Here is a 23,153-nt window from a genome sequence, read left to right on the forward strand (position 1 = left end):
TCCTGGCAAAAAAAAAAAAAGGGGGGGGGAGTACACAGACACGTCCCAGAACTAAGTGCTAGGAGGATATGAGGGTGGGAGAAGCAGTGGAAGGAGGGGGTGGGGGTAAGGGAAAACAAACACGGATAGAGAGAACGCCAGCATCTAACATTGACTTGACAGTCATCTGACAATACCCAGACCCTGTGCGCTCTGGCTTCCACCGCTTGCCCGCGTTGGGCCCAATAAATGAAGAATCAATCGGATTAGCAGTTAAGGTGGCCGAAGGGACCCGCTCGCTCACTCGCTGGCTCTCTTTCGCTCGGCAGACACCGGGGCTGTCCCCCGCCGGCCGGCCGCGGGAGGACACGGAAGGTGTCCCAGGGAACTCAGGTGACCCCGCCCGCCCCCCACAGAAAGAGACCGAAGAGGGCTCCTTCCCATCCCCTCCGCAGCCGGGGAGCTGAAGAGGCAGGGACCCAGCCCGGCTCAGTTGGCCCCGAGCGCGCGCGGCTCCCGAAGTGGGTGCGAACCGGCGCAGGGCGAGCGCGGCGGGGCGTCCGGGGGGCGCCCGGGACGCGAGGCGGGCGCACGCACCCAGAGAGCAGAGCAGCGAGCGAGCCTGGCGCCCCGGAGTTACTCTGCGCGGGCAGAAGGAGAGAGGCGAGGAGTGGGGCGAAGAGCGGGGTGGCCGCCGGCCGGAGGCGCACCGCGGCGAGAGGAGGAAGAGGAGGAGGAGGAGAGGAGGAGGAAGGGGAAGCGGCTCGTACCTGCTGCGCGCCGGGGCGCCTGCTGCTTCCTCCTCGGCATGATGCTCCTCCGGCGACTGCCACTGCCGCCGCCGCCGCCGCCGCCGCTGCCGGGCTGAGGAGAGGGAGGGAGGGGCGGCGGGCCCGCGGGGGGGGCGAGGCGGGCCGGCTCTCAGCCTCCCCCCCGGAGAGCGGCCGCCCGCAGGATGCTGCTGCGCCCCGGCTCTCCGCGTCCCCCCCTCTCCGCGCTCCGCCGCGATCCCCGAACGTGCGGAGGGAAGAAGGAGGGCGGGCGAGGGAGGCGCGGGGAGGGAGGAGCGCGGGGGGAGGAGGAGGCAGAGGAGGAGGAGGTGGTGAAGGAGGAGGAGGAGGAGGATCGCGCTGCCGGCGGAATGGGAAGTTTGACAAATCGCTCCAGAGGCCCGAGGAGGAGGGGGCGGGGAGGAACGGCGGCCCTGCCCCCCCCCCCGCCCCGTCCCCAGACGAGGTGCGCGGGGTTCGGGGCCGGGGGGCGGGGAGAGGGGGAGAAGGCGGGCAGAGGGGTGGGAGGAGGAGCGCGGGAGCGACCCCGGCCGGTCCTGCCCCGGCCCCCGCCCCCGGGCAGGGGGTCACGGCATCCGGGGGGGGCGCTCAGCCGCCGCCGCGGCCCGGGGCTCAGCGGTCCAGTCTTCTGCCCGCGGCGCGGCTGGAGCGGCGGCGTCGGCAACAGGCAAGCTTAAAGGAAAAGGAGATGATCGTGTCACTCGCCCGCCCGCGGGGGCGCGGCGCCCCCGCTCCCGGCCCCGGGCTTGTCTAGGACCCCCGCCCCGTCCGGGGAGGGGGTGCCGCCCCTCCGCCCCCGCCCAGTGCGCGCACGCAGGGGCGCGGCGCCGGCCCGGCCCAGCTCGTCCCGGGGCGCTCGCTTACCCCCGCCCGCCCGGCTTCCCCACCCGGCCTCGCCCCCTGGCCGCCCCCCGCTGCCCCGCCCGAGCCGCACTCCTCTCCACCCCGCCGCGTCCAAAGCCCCCAGCTCGCTCCCCGGGCCTGGGCCCGCGCCCCCCCGGGGATGCCAGGGCCCGCGGGCGGGCGCCGGCGCCCTCGAGGGAGGAGGCGGGCGCGGGCCGGAGTGGGTGGGGGCTACTCTCAGACCCCGCGCCACCCGGGCTCCTCCCCCGGGACCCGCCGCCGCCACTTCCCCCAATTTTTTTTTCCCGGGCAAACTTTCCCGGGCCCGTCCCGGGGGTCGGCGTGGGAGGGGGTGCCTCCAAGTTTCCTCCTCTGCCTGGGAAGATCGCGGTCCCTCCACCCCCACCCCGCCCCTCGCCCCTTAGGCGCCGGGCCGCGCCCCCCACCCCTAGGGCTGGCAGAACCGAGGGCGGGACGGGGGCGGGGGAAGGAACTCGGGCTCCCAAGCCCATCCCCCGCCCCGGGGCGCCCCGGAAAGGGGGCCACCGCGCCCAGCGCCCGGCTTGCCAGCAGTACTGGGCGAAAAGAATTGATTATTGATTGGGTGATTGGGGTCGCCGAGGCGCCGAGCGGGCCGCGAAGAGGGGGAGCTGGCGGGGCTGCCTTGGCGGCAGGCCGACGCGGGCTCACTTACGGGCGGCCGCGAGGGCGCGGGTGGGCCGGAGCTCATTGGGACGACCCCCGGGCGGCGGCGGCTGAGCGGGAGCCGGAGCGGCGCGGGCGGCGGCGCATCGATGCGCTGCGGGCTCGATTGCGTCTCCCTGGGCCAGCTCTTGGGCCGGGAATGGGGCGGCCGCGGCGGGGCTGGCTCCGGGCGCTGCCGGGCGGCGGTGGTGGGGGTGCGGGGGCGGCCGCCAGACCCACGGTCCCCGAGGTGGCGCTGCTCCTGGGCGCGCCGGCTGGGGCCCGGGGGCTCCCTTGGGCCCCGCGTCCGATAGTCCCGGCGAGGGCCAGAGCCCCGCGCCCTGGGACTGGCTGCCTGAGCGTTCCCGGAGCTGCAAACCCCGGCCTTCTTCCTTCCTTTTTTCCTTCCTTCCTTCTTTCCTTTCTTCCTTTTTTTTTTTTAAAATATTTCCTTTTCTTGTGTTTCTTTTCCCCTTTTCTTCTGCCCCCTCTCTATCTTTTTTCTTTGTGATTGTTTATGCAAGTTTGTTTTAAAAGTTCACAGGCATGCTTTCTTTTCTTTTAGACCAGGAGACCGTGATCTCACCCAGACGGTAAGATCAAAAGTCTCCGCTCGCCCCCAGCCTGCGGGCTTGGGCTCAGTCCAGACGCCTCCTTGAATGCAGATGTGCCGCTGCCGTCCTCCCGGGCTATAAAGCCGCCTCCAGCGCCTTCGCGCGCGCAGGAGCGCTCGGAGTTGCGGGGTGCGGACCCCGGGCGTTTGCGGGGGAGTCGGAGTCAGGCTGCGGCTGGGCTCCGGGGCTGGTCGTGTGTGTGGCGGACGCGGGGGCGGGGGCGCGGCGAGCAGTTGGTGCCTGCGGCCACAGAGGCTAGAGAGACTGCCCCTCCAGGCCCGGGAGACGCGGCCGTGGGGCGTGAAACGCTTCTTGCGAACGAGGAAACGGTGAGTTGGCAGACGCCGCCCGCGGCCTCTCGGTTCTGGTCGCGGCGCTGGGAGCCTCTTGCCTGGAGGAGGGTAGGCGCCGCGCGAGGTCAGCTCCTGCCTGCCCCCGGCTCACCTTCCCAAAGCGGAGCGCCCACTTAAGCGCGCCGGTAGTGATGGGTGCACAGCGCTGGGCGCCGCGCACGGAAGGTTGAGAGTTTCGCCCTGGCTTATGCTCCCCCTCCTCCTTTCCTTCCCCGCGCTGCTCTCCAAACCTCGTTCCCTCCACCCCCTCCCCCTGCGGGCCGCGGCCTGAGCTCGGGTCTCCGAGTCCCCCGCAGCCACCGCCGGATCGCTACCTCGCCCTCCCCCGCTCAGGCGCCGCGCGCGGTGCGATCCGCCCTAACATCTGTCCGTCCAACCATTGGCGCATCCATCAGTGTCAATGAGCTGCACATCGTAGCGACAGCCCGTCACGCGCAACACGGGCTATGCGGAGTGCATACTGCGACCGCGCTGCCTTGCACGGACACTCAAACAGGGTTCTGGCCCGGCGTGGCACAGCCTGGAACCCTGATCTCTGCGGTGTTCTTTTAACCATACGCACCCCCTTTAATACTAACAAGACCTCAAAACGGGACTAGTCTTGCAGGTCGTCCTAGGAATGGGACAGATGGAGAGGGACACTGTCAACCTGGCCCTTGCAATTCCAAGTTCTCTTTGCCCCTTTTCTGTGGACTGGGTGTGGCGTAGGAGAAAAGGAAGGGAGGCTTCCCAAATCAGCACCAAGCACAGTATGTACCTGAATGCAGGGGCTTAAATACGCTTCAGCTGGGCCGAATCTGGGGCAGATCTTAGCCAGAAGGTCTAAAGCTAAAACTTTGCCAGGCCCCACCTGGCTGCTGCCTGACACGGACTGACAGCGAGGAGCCAGAGAGGGGGAAGAAAACGCGGATCCCAGGCAAAACCGGGGACTCGATTTAGGGAGAACTGATGTCCGCGTAGCAGCAAGTCTGTAATTCACATGTTATTTACAGAGGGAGAAAGGGCAGGGCCATATGTTTGAGAAGCCAGAGCTTTGCGGCTAGTTCCCGGCGCCATTCTCCAAGAATGCTGACCTCCGCTGTGGTTGCAAGTTCCCCTGCTTTTCTTGTTGCTTTCCCCACCCCTACTCCCCCACCCCACTGTCCAGAGGACAAATATCTTCATATATGTGCCTGATCAGTTTGGCCAGGCCAAAGGGTCTGTCTTGTCCTCCCCCTAAGAAGTTCAGGGGAAGGGCGCACGGAGGACCTACTGCTCGGACATCTGCGGGGTGGCTGTACGCGGCATTTTACCTGACTTTATTCCTACTGCAAATATTTCTGTCCGGGTGTCTGCTGAGTTCTGCCCCCTCAAGAGTCGACTACAGGAGCGGGTCAAAACCTGTGCTTGTCTTCGTTCCGCGATTCGCCAGTTAGAAGGGATACAGGAGCCGCTCTCCGGCGAGCGCCGGGAGCCGAGGTCTGCGCGGTTCGGGAGGAGGCCGGAGAGACGGCCACAGCGCGCACACAGGGGCTCCTTCCTGCGAGAAGGAGGGACCGCACTCCAGGGTGTGCGGCCGGACCGTTTTCACGCTAGACTGGAGGGCGGAAAAGCTGGCGCCCAGCGGAGGAGCTAAAATTCTGCAGAAGGTAACACTGTAGAAATCTTTCTACCCCACTCTGAGGAGTTGCAGATACCTCTGAAAAGCAACAGCAAGCTTCCGCTCCCTCTCAGGTACCTGGTTCACTTAGCCGAGTGAGTCACGCAAAAAAGTAACCCCCTAGGCCAGTTAGAGGCTCCCACTTTTGGGAGGTGCCGCTTTCCTGGGATTTTTTTAAATCTCTGAAAACAAAAGAAGGACAAGTGGGCTGAGGAGCAGTGGAGCGACACATCGAAATGCTCAATGGCCAACGCCCTTAGGAGAAACTGGGGACTCCCACTGCGGCTAGGTGGCTCACCCCGCAGCGGGGTGGTCACGTTTATGAGCCCAGAAAATTCCCAGGGGCCATGAAGACAATTCCTGAGCCCCAAGATTGCGACTTGGGCCCAGTGGTACCCTGCTTCTCCTCCGCGGCGGTGCGCTGAGCCCTGTTCAGTGCAAATCTTCCCAAGTGCCAGTTCTTCAGGTCAGGGGTTAGAAATGTGACTCCAACCTTTTGAGCTCTGAGAGCTGCAGGCCCTAGTCCCCCGGGCCTACCTGCGTGGGTCTGCCCGGCGGGGGGCGGGGGGGAGCATTCCTGCACTTGGCCAACCCGAGTCCCACCCGGTGGAGTTCAAAAAAAAAAAAAAGTCAAACGCAGGCCTGGCTGGGAACAAGTGTGTGGTGGAGGGGCAGGGAGCTGGCCTGAAACAAGCCTCTCAAGAGCAAGGAAGTAGGAGGTGGGGAAGCAGCAGCCTGGTTAGCGCCGCCGCCGGGAGGCAGCCGAGGTTGTGTTCAAGGTGCAATTGAGGCCAGTGGGTGACAGTCCCCCTGAACGGAGGAAGGCCAAGGTTTGTCCTCATTTGGGATGGCCACAGAGGGACACGCTACAGGAAAGAAGGCGTCCTTGAAGCTGCCAGTCCAGGGCGGATAGCCAGGGTAGGCCAAGGTCCCAGGAACTTAGGGGCCTAAACCCAGGCCATGAAGAGGGGTTCTCTGTGCCCTTGGGGAAGAACAGGCTGCTTGGAGGAACAAGGCACGCTGGGTGGAACCCACAGGAAGCCTGAGCCCGCCCCCATTTCATGGTGTGAAGGCATCAGGCCCGGTGGAGGGCCTTTGGGGAGCCCACTGACTGCCCAGCAATGCCAAGAGAGGTGGAACCAAGTGCTCTTCCTACCTGTACCCCCCTGGAATGCTGGCCTCGGGGCTGCCCCCTTACACGCTCTTCCTCACACTACTGTCTGGGCTAGGCAAAGGAAGTCCCCGTGATGCAGAGAAGCTGCCGGCCTCCACCTGCACACTTCAACCAGGAGCTGAGCCCAGGACCTCAGCCCCTGCCTAAGCGCTAGAGATTTGGACCCTGGGGCCAGGCCCTCGCCAGGCGATAAACTGTTTGCTAAAAGTGCATTTACACAGCAGCGAAGTTTGTTTCCCTTTTTCCGGTAGCTTTGTTTTAACGAACCAGATGTTTTGTCTGTAAATTCTCCCAAGAACTTTTACAGTTTTGACGTGAAATAAACCTTTGAAAATCGGAGCAGTATATTAATGCCACTTCTGTGGGGCCTTGGGGGGGGCTGCATCAGGCATGCCTGGATGTGAGCTGGGGTGGATGGATATGAGGGGGGCAGATAAGCTTCGAAGAAAAGTAGGAGACAGCTGTCTCCCAAGGTCAAGAATTGGTGTTGGGGCATGAAGCACCCCCCCAACACACACACAGGGGTACACATGTTCCTACCCCTTCCCCTCCTGGGCTTTACTGCTTTGCAAATTTCTTGTAGCTGGGAGCAGAGTGGTCTGGTCCAGTTTTCCCAACTATGCGCACTGTATCCCCACCATTCCCAGGAGGAACCACTGGACTCCAAGGCCTGTGGTCTTCCCTGGCCAGGCATGATGTCCCTGGTCTTTTGGGGGAGGGGCAGAGCAAGGGGGCCCCGGGCACACCCTGAACTGCCAGCATGACCGGACCTAGAGAACTCTGGATGGAAACTGACCTGGCCAAGCCACTTAGGAAGCGAGGACCGGCAGGTCCCCCTCCTCAATGCCTCACTTTTATGGACTCGAAATTTCCAGGCAGTTATAAATGTGTTAAAACAAAAAAGAAAACTATATACCTAACAGGGAGGGAGGGAACACGGTTATCCGAGGGGATCAGGTCTTCCTACATACCCATCTCCTGGTTGGGTGATTCCTAGGGACCACTTTCTCCGGTTTCCTAAGAGGGGCTGGGAATCACACCCCCCCCCAGCTTGCCTGTGCTCTCAATCTAGCAGCTTCAGATTTGGAGGGTTCAATGTGGACCTCACTCCCCTTTCTTCCGTAATTATTTTTCGAGCTCAATCATCTACGGAACTTTCAAAAACTTTTTTTTTTTAGGAGACCTACGATTTAATAAAGAAAATATGTCTTTGTGTTTCGGTCTAAAGAGGACACATACACATTAAGTCTACTTCGGAGGGAGCAATTACTGACGAAATGCCCTTCAGTCCAATCTCACCCGCCTACTTTGACTTGCGCGGGGAATTTCCCGAATTACTCGCTGCGGAGTGGCATGGTTTTTTCCCACTCTGGATGAAATGGATTTTTGGAAACCATCTGGATAGAGCTTTAAAAAAACAGAAACAAAAAACTACCCTGGAGATGGGTGCAGCCGCGGTGGGGCTCACCTCTGGCTGGAAGGGAGCCGCACTTTGCTAGATGGGAAGCAGAAGTGCCCATCTCTTCCCGCCTATGCAAGAGCTGCCCCGCACGAGTCGTGATCTAAATCAATGCCAGGGCAGCCCAATGCGAGGCTGTATTCGGGCTCCTATGCAGGAACCCTAGGAGGAGGAGGAGGAGGAGGAGGTCTCAGATATCAAACCACCCGCTCTTCCCTCTTCGCAGACCAGACAGCCCAGCTTTGCATGCCTGGTGACCTCATTAACTAGCTGGAGAATTTGCAAGAGGAGGAAGAATCTCGTTTCCTTTTCTCTTTCCCTATATCGCTCTTCTTTTCTGTCATACACATTATGGTTTTGTGTTCCTCCCTGAATTTACAAACGGGAAAGACCGAGGGCAATTCTCAGTAGGACAGGTACAAGAGAGAGGGGCATTGGGCTGGGTCTTCGTTCTTTCTCATTTTTTTATTTCTTGAAGCTTGGTGCATATCTCCAGGATATCCAGCATAGGAGAGCTGGAGTTCTTTGGGATGAGGTTGTCAGGAGGGTCAGATTCTTTGTATGCAGGTGGTCTGACCTCAGAGGCTCTGACAGCTCCAAGATTTTCCTCCTCTGCAGAGAAGCTCTGAATTCTTCCTTCTGTCTTCCTCTTTCTGACACTTCTCTTTCCCCCCATCTCTTTCATCTTCTTTCTTCCTTCCTCCTCCTTTCTCCGGTTGTTTTTTTGTGTTTCCTCTTCTATCAGTTCCTCCCCAACCCCCACAAGAATTCGCAACAGTTCTCTATTTCGGGTCGACCGAGCGCTCACCCCAAAGAGGTCGAGTCCTCCTCTCTGTGGCAGGGGCGGCCACCCGAGGCACAGTTCGCGAGGGAGCAAGGTAGTTTGTAGTCCCTGCAGCTTTTTAGGTGGGGGTGGGGGAGGTCAGAAATAGGTTGACACTTGGTTTAAAATAAAAGAACATGTTAAGAAGTTTCAAAGCTGCCAATAAAACCCTTTAAGTGGCTTGTGATTCAGTGCCTGGAGTTACGACGATGGCATTGGTAAATGACTCCGATGCCCAAAGAAAAATATTACAAATGCCGCTGTCTCGGCCACCAATCGGGCGCCGCTCTCCCGCGCGGGCGGTGGCTCCTCTCCGGCGCGGAGGGCACCCGCATTTGCATGATAAATTGACCAGACTGGCGGCAGCCAATGAAATATTCAAATTAGGCCGGGGGGGTTAGGGGTGGAGTCCCTGAGGCTCCCCCTGGAGCCCGCCTCGGGAGCTCGCAGTACCACCTCTCCATCAGCGCCCTCTAGAGGTGGGCTATGGGGGGGGCGGTCGCTCCAGCCCCAGGGATGATGAGTAGGGAGGGAGTTGGGACAGGGAGGTTGTCGGTTCAGGGTGCTCTCAGGGCTGGCCTCCTGGACTAGGTGCACTGTGGTGTCCGTGTACATCTTGCACTTGGATGTGTTGGTGGATTGCAGAGGCAGGTGGTGACCCCTGAAGAAGGGGTTTAAGAAGAGCTCTACCCCTTCACCCCAACACCCCTTTCCTAGGTTCTCCTAACCCAGCTAAAGTTAAAAGAGCATGGATGCTCCATTGACATAGTTTCAAGGCAAGACCCTTGCCCACCCAAGTCCTTGATACCTTCACCAAAGCCCTGCTATATTGAAATTCTGGAGCCAGCAAGTTCAACTCGCCCTAAACAGAGAACTGTGTGCCCACGCAGGCCCCAAAGTCCAGGGCGCTGGACACTAGGACAAGGTTGGGGCACCGCAGAGCCTGTGCCCTGCCTGGGGCCGCAGACCTTAGCTAGGCTGTGGGAACCTGGCTCCTGGGAAGAGCTGGCCATGTTAGTATGCTGATGATAGTCCTCAGCAGGCAGAGCTCCTCCCCTGGGAAAACTCGTCCTGGAGAAAGTGCCCAGACCTCCAGGCAGGAGCTCCTATGAATGTGCAAAGGCATGCCTGAAGGGAGGTGTGCACAGCTTGTAGATGCCCAGCCGGGAGGGGTGTGGAAATCAGTGTGAGTGTGCAAGTGCACATAGAAGGGACGGGCTTGACCTCTGGCTGTGCAGGAAAACAGGACTCCACAGGCACCAGGTGAGCTGGCCTCCTGGCCTGGCTCCTCCTTGTGGCTCCAGACTTAGCAGGGGGCTTTGCACAAACTACTAGGTTGGCTTCTGCCAAGGACCAAGGGATATCTCTTGTCCCCGGAGCCTCTCTCCCCTTCCCCCCACCCCATAGCCCATCCTGTGCCAAGTACTGTGGGGCCTGACCACCCAACCCCTGCAGCCTTATTTTTAAAATACAGAGTTTTTAGAAGTTCAGTTGTCTTTCCCTGGTGCGGCCTGGTGAGAATGTTGTTCTTTTTCCATCTTAACAGGACTTAGACTAGGTCCCAGCCAAAAACTGCTGGGCGATGGTGTGTGTGGGGGGGGGGCGGGGCTTGATCTCTACCCTTCCTCCCAATCAAAAGATGGTCAAGCTGAAGGGAAGTCTGAGTTCCTGCCCAAAGAGCCTTCTAGCTACCTCTCTAGGAGACACTCAGCTCAGGCAGTCATCTGTAGGCGGCGAGGGGCAAGGGAGATGATGGGGAGGTGGGGGCAGGTGGTGTTATCAGAGCCTGGCCCCAGGCTGGCCAACTAAGGTTTGTAAATGCACATAGAAAAAAAATAGTAGCTGCTGAATACAAATTTGAGAAACACCAGATTTGACTTTTGATCACCTTAAAGATGTTACAAACACTTTCAAAATATATTGCCCAAATAGGGGCATTGAATTGTAAAGAAGTCTTTTGCATCATTTAAGGTTTTTTAGGAATGTTTTCGCTAAAGAGAAGGTGCTTGCTGGGAATGCACAGGAGAATAGCTGGTGATGGGCCAGGTTCAGGTATAAGAAGGACCTCCCTGCTTGGGAAAGAATCCTCAGTCCCAGCCCCCTTGAATGCCTGGGGTTAAGGTTCCCACCAGGAGAAAGCCTGTTGTCCCAAGGCAGTGAGGGCAGGCATAGGAAGGGAGCAGACCGTCCTAGAGGTCTGGCTGACCTGGCAGGACAAGGAGGCCTCCCTTCTGAGCCCACAAACCCTCCTTACTCCTCCTCCGGCCTCACCTGTCGGCCAGGACAAATGAGACTTGAAAATGGGCCAGAGTCATTCTCCAACAGTGAAATTTGTCAAGGAGTCACTCCCGTCTCAAGTGTCCAGAAATGCAAGCTGCTCCCTCTTGAGGATGGCACTATCTAGGGCACGTCGTTGAGAGTCAAGAAGGTAGACAGTAAAGGTGAGAAAGTGGAGAGCTGGCTCTCCAGCCCAGCACCTAGTCCTACCTGAAGCAGACGAGGCACAAGGAATGAGGGGGCAAAAGTTGGAAGAAATGAGGGAGAGCAACTAGCTGGTGTCTCTTAGGAGTGAAATAGCAGTGGGCAGCATAGAAGGGTCAAACACACGGTGGTGGGTATGAGGTGGGTGTGCACATGTGTACTTGGCAGGTGAATGTGACTTCTGACCTTGTGATGCAGGGCCGGGGCTCATGACCCAGGCAGATCCCCCCCCACCCCTCATTCAGCCTCATCTCCTTCACCTCTACATAGGGGCAGCTCTCTCCAGCTTAAGTAATGAGTAGGGACTCAGGGAGGAAAACTCCAATTAAAGTTGGAGATGCCCTTTGAAACCTTTTCCTCTTTGTGTACATACTGGGAGCTTTCAGGGTCAGACAGGGATTTGAAGGAGGAACGGGGTTACTAGCTGTGTGTGCCCGTGGGCAAGTCACAGTAGAGCCCACTGCCCAGGTACTAGTGAGGCTCACCTGGGCTGATGCATGTGGGTGCTTCGGTGAAGAGCTCAGCAGGAGGTAGTTGGACGACAGATGGTGGCCCCTCCTCCAGCCACTGTGCCAAGGGTAGCCCCAGGGTCAGACCTCCCTCAAGACAGGCTTATAAGTGGGGTGAGGTTGGATGCACCCCAGGATGCAAACAGGTACTTGGACTGGGGCGAAAAGAAAGGAAGAGGGGAGTTGCTGGAGACAGAGTGGTGGCCAGGCCTCCTGACTTTCTGGGAAGAGTGAGCATTTGCAGAGCAAATAAGGCAGATTCCTCCAGGTTTTTCCAGGAGCTAATTAAAGGAAGGGGTATGGTGAAGAGCCTCACTGATATTTCTATTTTCCCTGTTAGTAGTGACTGGAATGGGCGCCATCCAGGTCAGATGGAAAATAGAAGCCTGGAAAATCTGACACTCTCATTGATTTGCTCTCTGCCATTGCTACTCGCGAGAGGAAGAAATGTGACTTCGAAATTGCAATTAGGAACCAGCCCACTAAGGGTTCCTTGCGTGAGCTCCTGTGCTGTGCCGATCACAGGCCTGCCTCTTCTCATTTCCCGAGGAAGTAGGTTCATTCATAGTTTTCAATGAAACAGGCAATGCAAATATATCATGCCTCCTCCCCCCAGTAGTGCTCATACCTGCCGGTCCTGGCACCTTCTTCTCCTTTTGGTCAGGTCTTTGAAAGCATGGCAATTTTCCCAATGTTTTAAAAGTATTAACTCCCTTTCAAACATTCTTTAACCTTTAATGTTATGTAACTTGATGAAAAGGTCATTTTGTTCTGAAGATGCAGCCGCTCCGTAATTGTTCAGCTATCAGAGTGAATTCCATCCAAATCCCAAATTCTGTAATGGGATCCAAACCACCACGCACACGCCTGTGCACACATACCCATACACTCACAACAAAACATAGATTGGTACTTTCCAATAGACGTCTATGTATATGTACATATACGTGTATATATTTAAATATTTATGTCTGTGCACACACCTATACTCACAGGGACTTGGAATAGGATTACTATATTCCCCCCTTCTCCAAGGAGGATATGTTCCAAGACCCCCAGGGGATGTCTGAAACTGAAAGGTAATAAACCCTGTATATCCTATGGTTTTTCCTCTACATGTACACTCATGATGTTTAATTTGTCAATTAGGTATAGTAAGAGATTAATGGCAATAACTAATAATAAAATAGAACAATTCTAACAATGTACTATCATACAAGTTATGTGAGTGTGGTCTCCCTCTCTCTCTCTCTCTCAAAGTGTCTGGTAGGGCTGCAGTCACCCTTCTTCTGGTGATGACGTCAGATGATAAAATGCCCCCATGTTGAGATGAAGTGAGCTCAGTGATGTAGGCACCGTGACGTAGCGTTAGCGACTAGGGGCCTCCTGTCCCTACATCAGCAGGATCATCTGCTTCTGGAACATGGTTGACTGAGAGTAACTGAAAACTACAGAAAGCAGAACCGTGGATAAGGGGGGCTTCTGTAATGTCCCTAGTATTTTCGCAGAATGACTTCTCTGCAGGAAAATCTCTATAAAACTTACTTTTTTGGAAAGCGAAGGTGTGCTAAACATTCAATAGTAATCATTTGTTGGGCACTGCACTTGTTACCGATTTTTTAAAAAAGACTTAGTCAATTTCTAATTTAACAATTCATTGCTGTCCCTGCAATAAATGCCCCCAGAGGCCTAGAAGAATTGAGATGTTTTTCCATCTGTCTTCTTATGCGGTGTCAGCTTCTCAGTGGTCCTGGGCTCTAGTAGCTCTTTCCTGCCTCTTCTCTCTTTCTAAGCTGATATATTCTTGGAAACAGAGTTCTGAGCTTGTTAAATTTACATTTAAAATGGAGTTAATAGACTCAGATAAGACTGGAAAGTATTTTCTGCAAGGAAACTGCGTGTGGTTGATGCCTGGACCCTATAGTGCGTATTTTCCTGACTCAAGAGGTATTGGGCGTGGCCTCCTGCACGTCCGCTTCTGATGGTTGAATTTCTAAGATGAAAGACCTCCAGGTAAATCGGAAGCCGTTGGATAGAACAGCTCACCTTAAGTCTGTGTAGACTGGCGTTAAGGAACAGATCTGATCTAAAGTGTAAGAGCTCAGTAAGAGCACTCTATAAGATTCACACTCATATTAAACTTAAGAGAGGGGATTGATACTTGACAAAGAATACAATGTTTCCTTAAAAGCAAATACTTCTAAAAGGCCTCTGGCTGGGGTAAATGGTAATGAAGTACAGCAAAGCTGAGGACCCTCTAGATAGTCTCTCCTTGGAGCCACTCCTCCAGAATTCCTCACTCAGAATCACTCATTCTGTAGTAATGGCACCAGACTGGTTTCTGGCATTTCTCTAGAATCTGAATTATTATTATTATTATTTTACTTCTTACGTTTCTGTGTGTGAGATATGTTACAAATGTAGAAGCATGTGTAAATCATGTGTATGGTTTAGATAATATTATAAAACCAACAACTGGGTAACCACCACTCTATCACCAGAAGCCCCCCCAACACCTCACAATTAGAACCCCCTTTTCTGGAGGCCACTACCATGTTGACCTCTATAGTGATCACTTTATTGCCTTGCTTTGTGGTTTTAGCACTCAGGTGCACATCACTGTGTTTTTCAGCTTTACACAGGTGAAATCATATTGAATGAATTATTTTGTGTCTTGTTTCTTTCACTCAGCATATCTGTGAGACTTAACTTGTGGCTGCATGCAGTTGGTCATTTTCAAAGCTGTAGACCACAAATTCAGTGCAATATAGTAGGGTTTTTTCTTTTTTTTTTGCAGTTGTTTAGCTATTATGAAAAACGCCACTGTGAACACACTTACTCATGTGTTGTGCACAAGTGTGGAAGAGCCCATCTGTGATACATATATGTGAGGTAGCATTGCTCGGTCGTCCAGGGTAGATCTACAACTCCCAACGGTTCTCCGAAGAGATGATGTCACTTTTCACTCCCAGAAGCTATTTTTAAGTCTTTCCATTGTTCTACCTCCTTGTCAGCCTATGATATTATTAGTTTTATTTTTCCCTTGTTTTTCATGCTTCCTAATCTAGCGGTTGTGGTTGCTGTTTCCCTGTGTTCAGCTTGCGTTCCCATGAATGTTAAGGAGATTGAGCACTTTTTGGTATGTGTGTGGTCACTTGGATTTCCTTTTCCTGAGGGCCCTGTCCAAGTCCTTTTCCCATTTTCCGTTGGAGGTACATGCCCTGTTGTTCCACAGACGTTGTTTCAAGTTGTTTCGGAACTTGAAATGGTTCAAGGAGATCCCTAAGTGCACTTCCGAGGATGCTTTAGCCGGCAAGTGATACAGCCCCCGACTCACACTGGCTTAAGGGAATTGTCTAGTGGTGAATCCTGGCTTGATTATACAAACAGAAACCCGGTTTGCTCTGCCCTCTGATCGCTTAGCTCTGTGTTCTCAGCGTCAGCTCATCCTCAGTGGTCTCGTGATTTCAAGAGAACCTCAAATGGTGAGTAGAATGGCTTGCTTCCTAGTCCACACCCAACAGAAAAGAGAACCAGAAACTTTTCACTGACCCGTGTGATCTCCATCCTTCCCTTCAGTTTTCAGGGCCCCATTCTGTGGACCAGTTACGGTCACCAGGGAATGCCATGCCTTGATTGGGTTAATGAGCATCCCTTGTAGGAGAAAATGAAAAAGGTTGGGGGGAGGGTCAAACTCAAATGGCCAACACATTGGCCACCAAGACTGCAGGTTTCTAAAACTCATTTTTTAATTTTCATAGAGTAATATTCGCTCTTTTGGTATACAGGTCTCTGAGGGTTCTTTTTTTTGTTTGTTTTTTATGTTGGTCACCATACAGTACATCATTACTTTTTGATGTAGTGTTCCATGATTCATTATTTGCGTATGTATAACACCCAGTGCTCATTACAGCATGTGCCCTCCTTAATACCCATCACCCAGCTACCCCATCCCCCCAACCCCCTCCCTTCTGAAACCCTCAGATTCTTTCCCGGAGTCCATAGTCTCTCATGGATCATCTCCCCCTCTGGTGATTTGCCCCCCTTCAGTTTTCCCTTTATTCCCCCAATGTCTCTGAGTTTTGACAAATTTATAGAGTCATGGAACCACCACCACAACTAACATTTGGAATAGCTCCGTCAGCCCAAAACACGATCCTGCTGCTCTTTTGTAGTCCGAGGATCCTTCTGCCCTTCACTCCCATATCCCCCACACCTGGAAGCACTGATCCGTTCTTCATCCCTATAGTTTTGCCTTTTCCAAAATGTGATATAAGTGGAATTATACAGGATGTCACCTTTTGGGTCTGGCTTCTTTCACTTAATATAATGTATTTGAGATTGACCTGTGTGTGGAGTGTATCCATGTTTTGTATGGAGGTCCCACAGTTTGTTTATCCACACACAGCCAAAGGACAACTGGGTCATTTCTAGTTTTGGGGTGATAATGAATAAAACTGCCAGAAACATGGGCACATAGGTTTTGTGTGAACGTAAGTGTCCGTTTCTCCTGGGTCTCAACACCCAGAAGTGGGATCGCCGGGTGCTGGGTCGTATGTTAAGAGTATGTTTAACTTTATAAGAAGCTGCCAACCTGTTTTCCAAAGTGGCTGTATCATTTTGCATCCCCACCAGCAAGGAATGAGAGTTCTCTCACTTCTAAAGAGGTTTTAATGGGTGTGGAAGTGTTTCACAGAGAGTGAGGGCATTACACGGGGCCCCAAAGTGGGGGGATTCAGAAGCGATACTTCGAAACCGTCAGCTCCTGTGGGCTCCTCGAGCATCCTGGTGCGTGCAAGACAGGGCATTTCTATTTCCAGGGAATTTGCTTCTCCGAAGGGAGACAGAGAAGCATCATTCTACCCATCTTACAAATGAGCACATAGCATGGCCTCTCTCTCTGTTGAGCCAGCCTGGCTTTCTCTAGTACCATCAGGAGCAAGATTCCATGGCCTCAGGTTTTATTCCAAAACCCACAAAGCAAAATGAAGTATGGGCATTTGGAGCACTGTGATGCTGTGTGGCAAGAACTAGGCAAAGGAACCCATCCTAAAGCACAAGGAATGTCAGAGGTGGCAGGGGACAGGAGAAACTCTCACTTCAGATGCGGGAACCTGTCACACATCCATGTCCCCGGAAGCAGGGGACTCCACCTCCCAGATGCAGGGCAGGGGCCCACGGAAGGGGAGCTGGGATGGGCTTATCAATCAGGGTCCCTGTGCACTCAGGAGCAGAGATGAGCCTAACCTGCTGGTGCGCTGTGGCCATAGCCCCACTTACCTCCCCCACACCCCCTTTTCTTTCATCTGAGTGCCCATTTCTGAGGCACCTTCACATTTCAAACGTCCTGAGAATATGTTTAATTAGAACTTGGCCATACAGCCTTTTAAAATAAAACAGAAGGGACCAGCTAATTATATCGCTCAGCATTCTGTGGCAAACATATATTTTTTTAATAAAACACTTTCCTAACCAGAGTAATCCCTGGAGATGCAAATCCTCATTTATAAGAAGTTTCCCAAAGGGAGTTAAAGAGAAGATACCCTTATAAAGAAAAGAGACAAAGAGAGTGGGGAAGTGTCTTCAAAGAGCTTTTAAAAGATACACTCATTCTGAGGTTGAAGTAGAGCTATTTTAAAGATGCAAATTTTTATTTCAAATGTCTTATAATTCTTCCCTGTATTTTTGATAATTTATATCCCTTACCCTCCTTTGGATTATTACCACAAATACCCATATTTCTCATTCTGGTATTTTTCATAAGTACAATATTTAAATAAACAAATGATTTTCTCAAAATACACTTTATCTCCTGCTGGTTCTCCCTTCCTCTCTCTCTCTCTGACTAACCCCCGACCCCTCATGCAGGTGTCTCAGTGTAGTGCAGAGTGTGGGGTGGGGATGGTGTCCTTCCCCACAGTCTCTGCAGCCCAGGGCGGGAGGGAAGGGCTTAGTCCCTCTAGCAGTGAGTCTCTGTAAGTGGTGGGCTGAGGGACATTGGCGCTCACAAGACTGACAGCCCCAGTGGGTGATAGCAATAATGGTATAGCTACGTGTATATAACGTGCACTCGGGGGTTACTCCACGCCTGGCAACAAGCTAAGAAGTGTGGGTGTCTTATCTCATTGAACCTGCACAATACTGAAATGTAGGTGTTCTCACCCCATTTTGCAGATGGGGATGGTGAGACCTGGAGAGGTAAGGAACGTGCTAAGGACCTCATGCCATTTGAAGGGGTAGGGGGGTATTGCTTGAACTTGAACTCAGGTCTGTGGGCCCCAGAGCTCAGCCCCTCCCCTCCACACACAAGGCTCAGGGACACCGCACCTCCTAGTATGTGCTTCGTGCCCCTGTTCTCGGTACACTGTGTGGCGCGGGCCCTGCATTTCCAACTGAGTCCTGTGTCAGTTCAGGGTCCTGACAGAAGAAACAGGGTGCACTCAAATTAGGATTATCCAGAAGGATCTCCCAAAGAGGCTGTTGGCAAAGGTGAAGGGAAAGGTGAGCAAAGCACAAGAGAAGAGTCACCGAACTTGTGTAACCCCCAGGCCTGCAGGGCAGGGGTTCGCATTTGGAGGCCGGAGGCCAGGAGTGTGGCCAGGGGCATCTTTAGAGCCATGACCTTCAGAAGACCTACAGGGAGGTGACCAGGGGATGGCACCCTTGGACTGCCCTGTCCCCTCATCCATTTTCCCAGCAGGACTGCCCTTTGGATAAACCCATCAGAAGTTAGTTGGCAAAGGTCATGCAGCCACCCAGGCTGGCCTCCCGGGCACAGCACAGGGGAATCAGCCCAGTGCCGAGCGCTCCTGCAGAGCGCCCACCGGCTCCGGCTCTGGGCTGGGATGGAGGACAGGGAGGCAGCTGTGGCCCTCCAGGTGGGATCTTAGGAGGAGGCCCTGACTTGGCTGAGAGGCTAAATGACCCACCAGGTTCAAGGTACAGAGGATGCACTTTCACGGAGAAGGCTTGGCATTTGCCTTGTGACCGTGTGTGCCTCGAAGGGCCCTTTTGCCTCGAGACCCGATAGTTATAATTCTCTTTTATCAAAAGCTTATTAAATAAAATTTAGTTGGGAAAATGGAAAGAAGAAGAGAGAAGTCATTTATCATCTCGTTCTCCAAAGACGACAACCGTTAATGGTTGGGTAGACCCCCTCCACTTGCTTTCCTCTAAGCTTTTCCTCCCGACTTACAGTAATGTCGCTTAAGCAGTTTTGATTTATGCATTTTTGATTGAGTGTTGTCACGGCCCTTTGCCATGTTATAATCAAATTTGGGGTAAACAGAGTTTTTGGTGGCTGTGTAATATTCCCTTTGTATGGATGTAACAGAGTTCAGAATACCATTCTTCTACAGACATTTAGCTGTTTGGGCTCTTTTCTATTTTTCATTCGTATTACATAATGCTATAATTAAGAACTTTGTGTATTAAGAATTTTTTTCACATTTCAGAGTATTATTTCAGGATGACATCCCCAAAATAAAATTACCAAATCAAAGGTATAAACCTCTATTTAGGCAGTGAAGTACCTAACACAATACTATCTGCAGAATAGAACTCCTTCAGCCAGTTTGGGGACGAGCACTCAGGTGAAGCTCTTGACCAATGAATTACTCCAAGGACTTTTGTCTGGAACAGCGCTAGAATACAGAGCAGGCCAGACAGGCAATGCTTAATTTTGTTGTAGCCATATTTTTAAAAAAAGCAAAAGAAACAGGTGAAATTACTGTTAATAATACATTTTATTTAACCAACTATATCTAAAAATTATTATTTCAGCACTGGAATCAATATAAACATTATTAATATTACATTTTATATTTTTTCACATAAACCTTTGAAATCTGGTGTGTATTTTACACGTATGGCACATTGCAGTTCAGACCAGTCACATTTCAAGCACACGGTAGCCTCACAGGGCGGCGAAGAGATACCTGTTTGGGACAATGCGGGTCTAGAGCGAGGAATCTACCAGAAATATTTGCCAGTGTTGGCATCTTCACCTTAGGCCCAAATCCAGCAATCTCTTACTGCCTCCCTCAACCCCCTTCCTGGACTTTGGGATGAGGGTAGATCAGATGGCCAGGTGTAATATGACTTCCACACCTGGGCATTTGTACCTGTTGTCCGCATTCCTGCCTTGCTGATAACAAATCACAGCATCCCCTGTGTCCCAGCTTGTTTTGGACTGATGGACTCAGAAATATTCATTAAGCGCTCCCTAGATATTAACCCTGTGCCCATCCCTAGGGATACAGGTGAACAAACAGACTTTTCTTGTGAATTCTTTACAGAACTTATCAGTGTTCTTAGGGTCTGGTGGGGAGACAAACTTTAATCAAATAATGCAATTACATTATTGTGCAATCAAATTGCACAAGTATGTGATTTCAAACTCTGGTAAGTACTATGAAGGAAATATACATTTAAAAAATGCTAACCTGTGGGTCATGGCTTGATTGGCCTGTCCCTAGAGGTGTTTAATAGAGGTTGTCCAGTCCCTGGCCAGGCTGTCTTGGTGAACATTGATTTGACAGATGAGAGTTCAGTGGGAGGATCTCAAGGTCCTTTCCGGTCCCAAGCATCCCAAAGCCACATTTGGAAACTTTCTGGGATGGATAGCAGCTCACCAGTCCTTAAGTCAGTGACCCAGCTCATCTGTTGTGTTTATCCTCTCCAAAAACATTTGAGGCTAGCTGGAACAGCAACATTAATGAGGAAGCAGAAAGCCGTTCATTCATTCATTCTTTCATTCATGCATGCATCAATTCTTACCGAGTAATCGGGGGGAGGGGGGTGCTGGGGGGGGATGTCAGACTGCTCTGGACATTCAGAAGAGCAAGGCCAGCATTCTCTCTGGCCACACTGTGCTGCCAACTGGACACACTTTCCCAGAGAAGATAACAATTTAAAAAAAGAGGAAAAATCAATGCTAATAGAACTCCTTTTCTGGTTCCTAAAATGACATCGTCCACAGTTGCCGGGGCTTTGAGCCGGGGGCTGCACCGGGAAGTGTGAGCCGGTGGATGGATGCAATCTCGTGAGCTCTTCGAACCTGGGCAAATCAATAAATGAGAGGCAGAGATGAAGGCTGCTGGGTGGAGGGAGGCTGGGTTCAAGGGGCAAAGTGTACCATTCCTCTTCTACCCCCTGAAACGGGATGGGGATCCTCCCTTCAGCCCGAAGTCCCCAGGGACAGGGTAATTTCAGCTGCACTTGATGTAACCTATACATCACTGTCTTCTTGACCAGCTCTCAAATTAAACTCTGATGTATAAAGTTAAACAAAAATGAGATAAAAATTGGCAGAGGTTGAAGTGGGTCAAAGTAGTCAAAACACGAGGTGGACTATTGCTCCTTTTGATTTATGTTATTCTATACGCTTAGAAAAAAATAAAATTATAAGTCTCCCTGAGACTTTCTCATTGAGAATGAGGCATTACTAATTTATTTTCAATAGACTCCCAGTTTTCCTCGCTGGGAGGAGTGCTGTAGGTATTGTTTTCAGGGGAAGATGCCACGGTTCAACTTCAAAAGGGCTCTGATGATGGGGAAGCTTCTTGCAAAAATTAGAGTCCTTTAACAGCAGCCTAACGGCGACAGACTGTGGGGTATGATGGCCTCATCTTCTTGTCTAATCCTGCAAAATCCTAAGGAGTGAAACACACAGAATAGATCACCCCTATGGCAGTGGAGGAAGGGAGCCCTATAGAAACCTCGTGTCTGAAATAAACAACAGCCTGCCTCCTAGGTGCCAGGACTCCGAGGCCAACAGGACGGAGGCCTCTCTTACTCGCCTTCCAGCAACAGAAAATCAGCAAGCACAACGACTAAAAATAAAGTCTGCTTATGGGTAGACTGAGTTGCTGTGGAGAAAATGAAGTAGACGGGGGCCCGGGGGCTGGGGCTATAGAAAGCCAGTAGCAGGTGTAAATGAGGGAAGTGACACAATCGGATTTACATTCTTGAAAGTTCACAAAGGCAGCGGTGCAGAGAATTAACTTCAGGGTCAACGGCGAGATCAGGAGGCCGTGAGTAGGCAATGACAATTGTCCGGGCGACACGGGGTGGTGGCTTGGGCCATGGTGCGGGGGGGCGGGGGGGGGGGTTGGCCGTGGTGTGGGCTGAAGAGCCACGGTCTATCCTGAAGGCAGGGCATCTGAGAGGGATCCCTGTCTTCTACTCCAGGGCCCCTTCTGCAACAGAGCGCCACCTGCAGTCATATCCTGACACGGATGCATCTGAATCCTGAGCCAGCTACTTCTCTGGAGCCAATAAAGATGGGGTGCGGGCAGGGGTGGCGAGACAGCAGCAGCGGAAAGCAGGGGTCCTGACGGAGGGGGGGTACCTGATCCAGGTGTGTGTGTGTGTGTGAGAGAGAGAGAGAGAGCTGTGATACAGTTTATCGCCTTCAGCCTTGTTTTTCCCAGTTAATGGGGAAAGTTCACTTGCAGCTCACTAATCTCTGTTCTTTGCTTAAGCAAAAGCCTGGTCTGGCTTTTGTCTCTGTGGCTCTACTAAAACTACTCTCTTCAAGGCCATTGTTGCCATGTCCACCGCTCCCCCGCCCCCCGTAGGAGCTGCTCCAGGACAGATGGACCAGATAGCAGCATCTCGGTAGGTGCTTGATGCTCACCCACCTGGCACCATGAGATGGATTTCCACACAGATCGCCACCCCTGTGGGTGGAGGCCAGGATGATGTTTATGTGGATGGAAAGAGCAACCTCCGATGTGTTTTCTGAGGCAACCACAGCCGCTCCAGAGCCCACCTCCTCTGAGAGGCTTGACACATACAGGTGTGAGGGGGTCCCAGGTAGAGCTCAGGTAGATCTGGCCAGTTTCCTCTATCCACAGAGATGTGTGAGGTTGGCCAAGCCCCAGGTGACCTCAGGCCAAGCTCACCGAGTCCTCGTGGAACATCTTCTGAAGGTCCCTCTCTGTGCTGGGCTCTGGAAGGAGTCAGGGGACAAGGGGGACAGAAGCGCTGATGGACCAAATTCATCCCCTTCTTGGGGACACAGGAGACAATACCTCTTATTCTCACTTGTAATTCGGTGTGACTGTTTAACTACTTTTTGTCAAATGGATTATGGGCATAAGTGCCTACCCGTAAAAAGCACCCTGGGAGCCCTTTGTGCTCTTTCTCCTTCTACTAGCTGGCCGCAGATAGTGATGAGGAACCAGGGTAAGATAAAGTAGAGGCACAAACTAGAGGGAGCCTGGGTCCCTGGAGGACAATATGGATGGACACACCCCTCTGAAGACTGCCATGTGAGCAAGAAATAAACATCTGCTGTGTTGAACCTTTGCTTGTTGGTTCTGTTTGTTACACAGCTTAGCTTACCCTACGTAATCCAATTCCTGCTCTCAGGGAGTTTGCAAGCAAATGAGAAGACAAGCCTCAGTCACACGATACTGGAAAATAGTAGGTGGCTTTCAAGAGGAGATGGGTAATACGGTTTGGGCTTTAGGTTCTGAAGTCATGGACTGCAGGCCCCCGGGCGGGTCACTTTCCCATCGAAGCCCTTTCCTGGAAAAGTGGAGAAGAGTCAGACAGTGGGGAGGCACTTCTGGCAGGAGAACATCCCAGTCAAGGGCTCACAGACAGGGCTTGAAGCAAATGGAGATGAGATGAATCATGTCGATTCTCCATAGGGAAGCAAAGCAGTCCCTGAGTGCCTACTAACTTTGGCTGTCACGGGATGCGGTGATGATCAGAACTCTCTAGGTCCCTCTCTCTGACCTAACACACCTCTGAAGTTTCCGAGGAAGGGGAGCTCTCATCTCGATGCCCCTTGT

At 52.9% G+C, this 23,153-nt stretch overlaps 1 protein-coding gene and 1 long non-coding RNA gene across 2 annotated transcripts in view; one reads left to right on the forward strand and one right to left on the reverse strand.

The window, feature by feature from the left end:
• Positions 1-2,365, reverse strand: part of TSHZ3 (teashirt zinc finger homeobox 3) — a 75,030-nt gene extending 72,665 nt beyond the window's left edge. The window contains exons 1-2 of the mRNA XM_036122785.2: positions 2,308-2,365; positions 750-1,442 (exon numbers count right to left, since the gene is read on the reverse strand). Coding sequence (XP_035978678.2) covers positions 750-789 — 40 coding nt within the window. The 5' untranslated portion in view covers positions 790-1,442; positions 2,308-2,365. The remainder of the gene's footprint in view (positions 1-749; positions 1,443-2,307) is intronic.
• A 165-nt stretch (positions 2,366-2,530) lies between these two features.
• Positions 2,531-23,153, forward strand: part of LOC118525077 (uncharacterized) — a 56,054-nt gene continuing 35,431 nt past the window's right edge. Inside the window, exon 1 of the long non-coding RNA XR_013444427.1 lies at positions 2,531-3,240. This is a non-coding gene — a long non-coding RNA (uncharacterized LOC118525077). The remainder of the gene's footprint in view (positions 3,241-23,153) is intronic.

The sequence above is a fragment of the Halichoerus grypus genome, chromosome 15 (assembly GCF_964656455.1).
Source record: "Halichoerus grypus chromosome 15, mHalGry1.hap1.1, whole genome shotgun sequence".
Lineage (NCBI taxonomy): Eukaryota > Metazoa > Chordata > Mammalia > Carnivora > Phocidae > Halichoerus > Halichoerus grypus.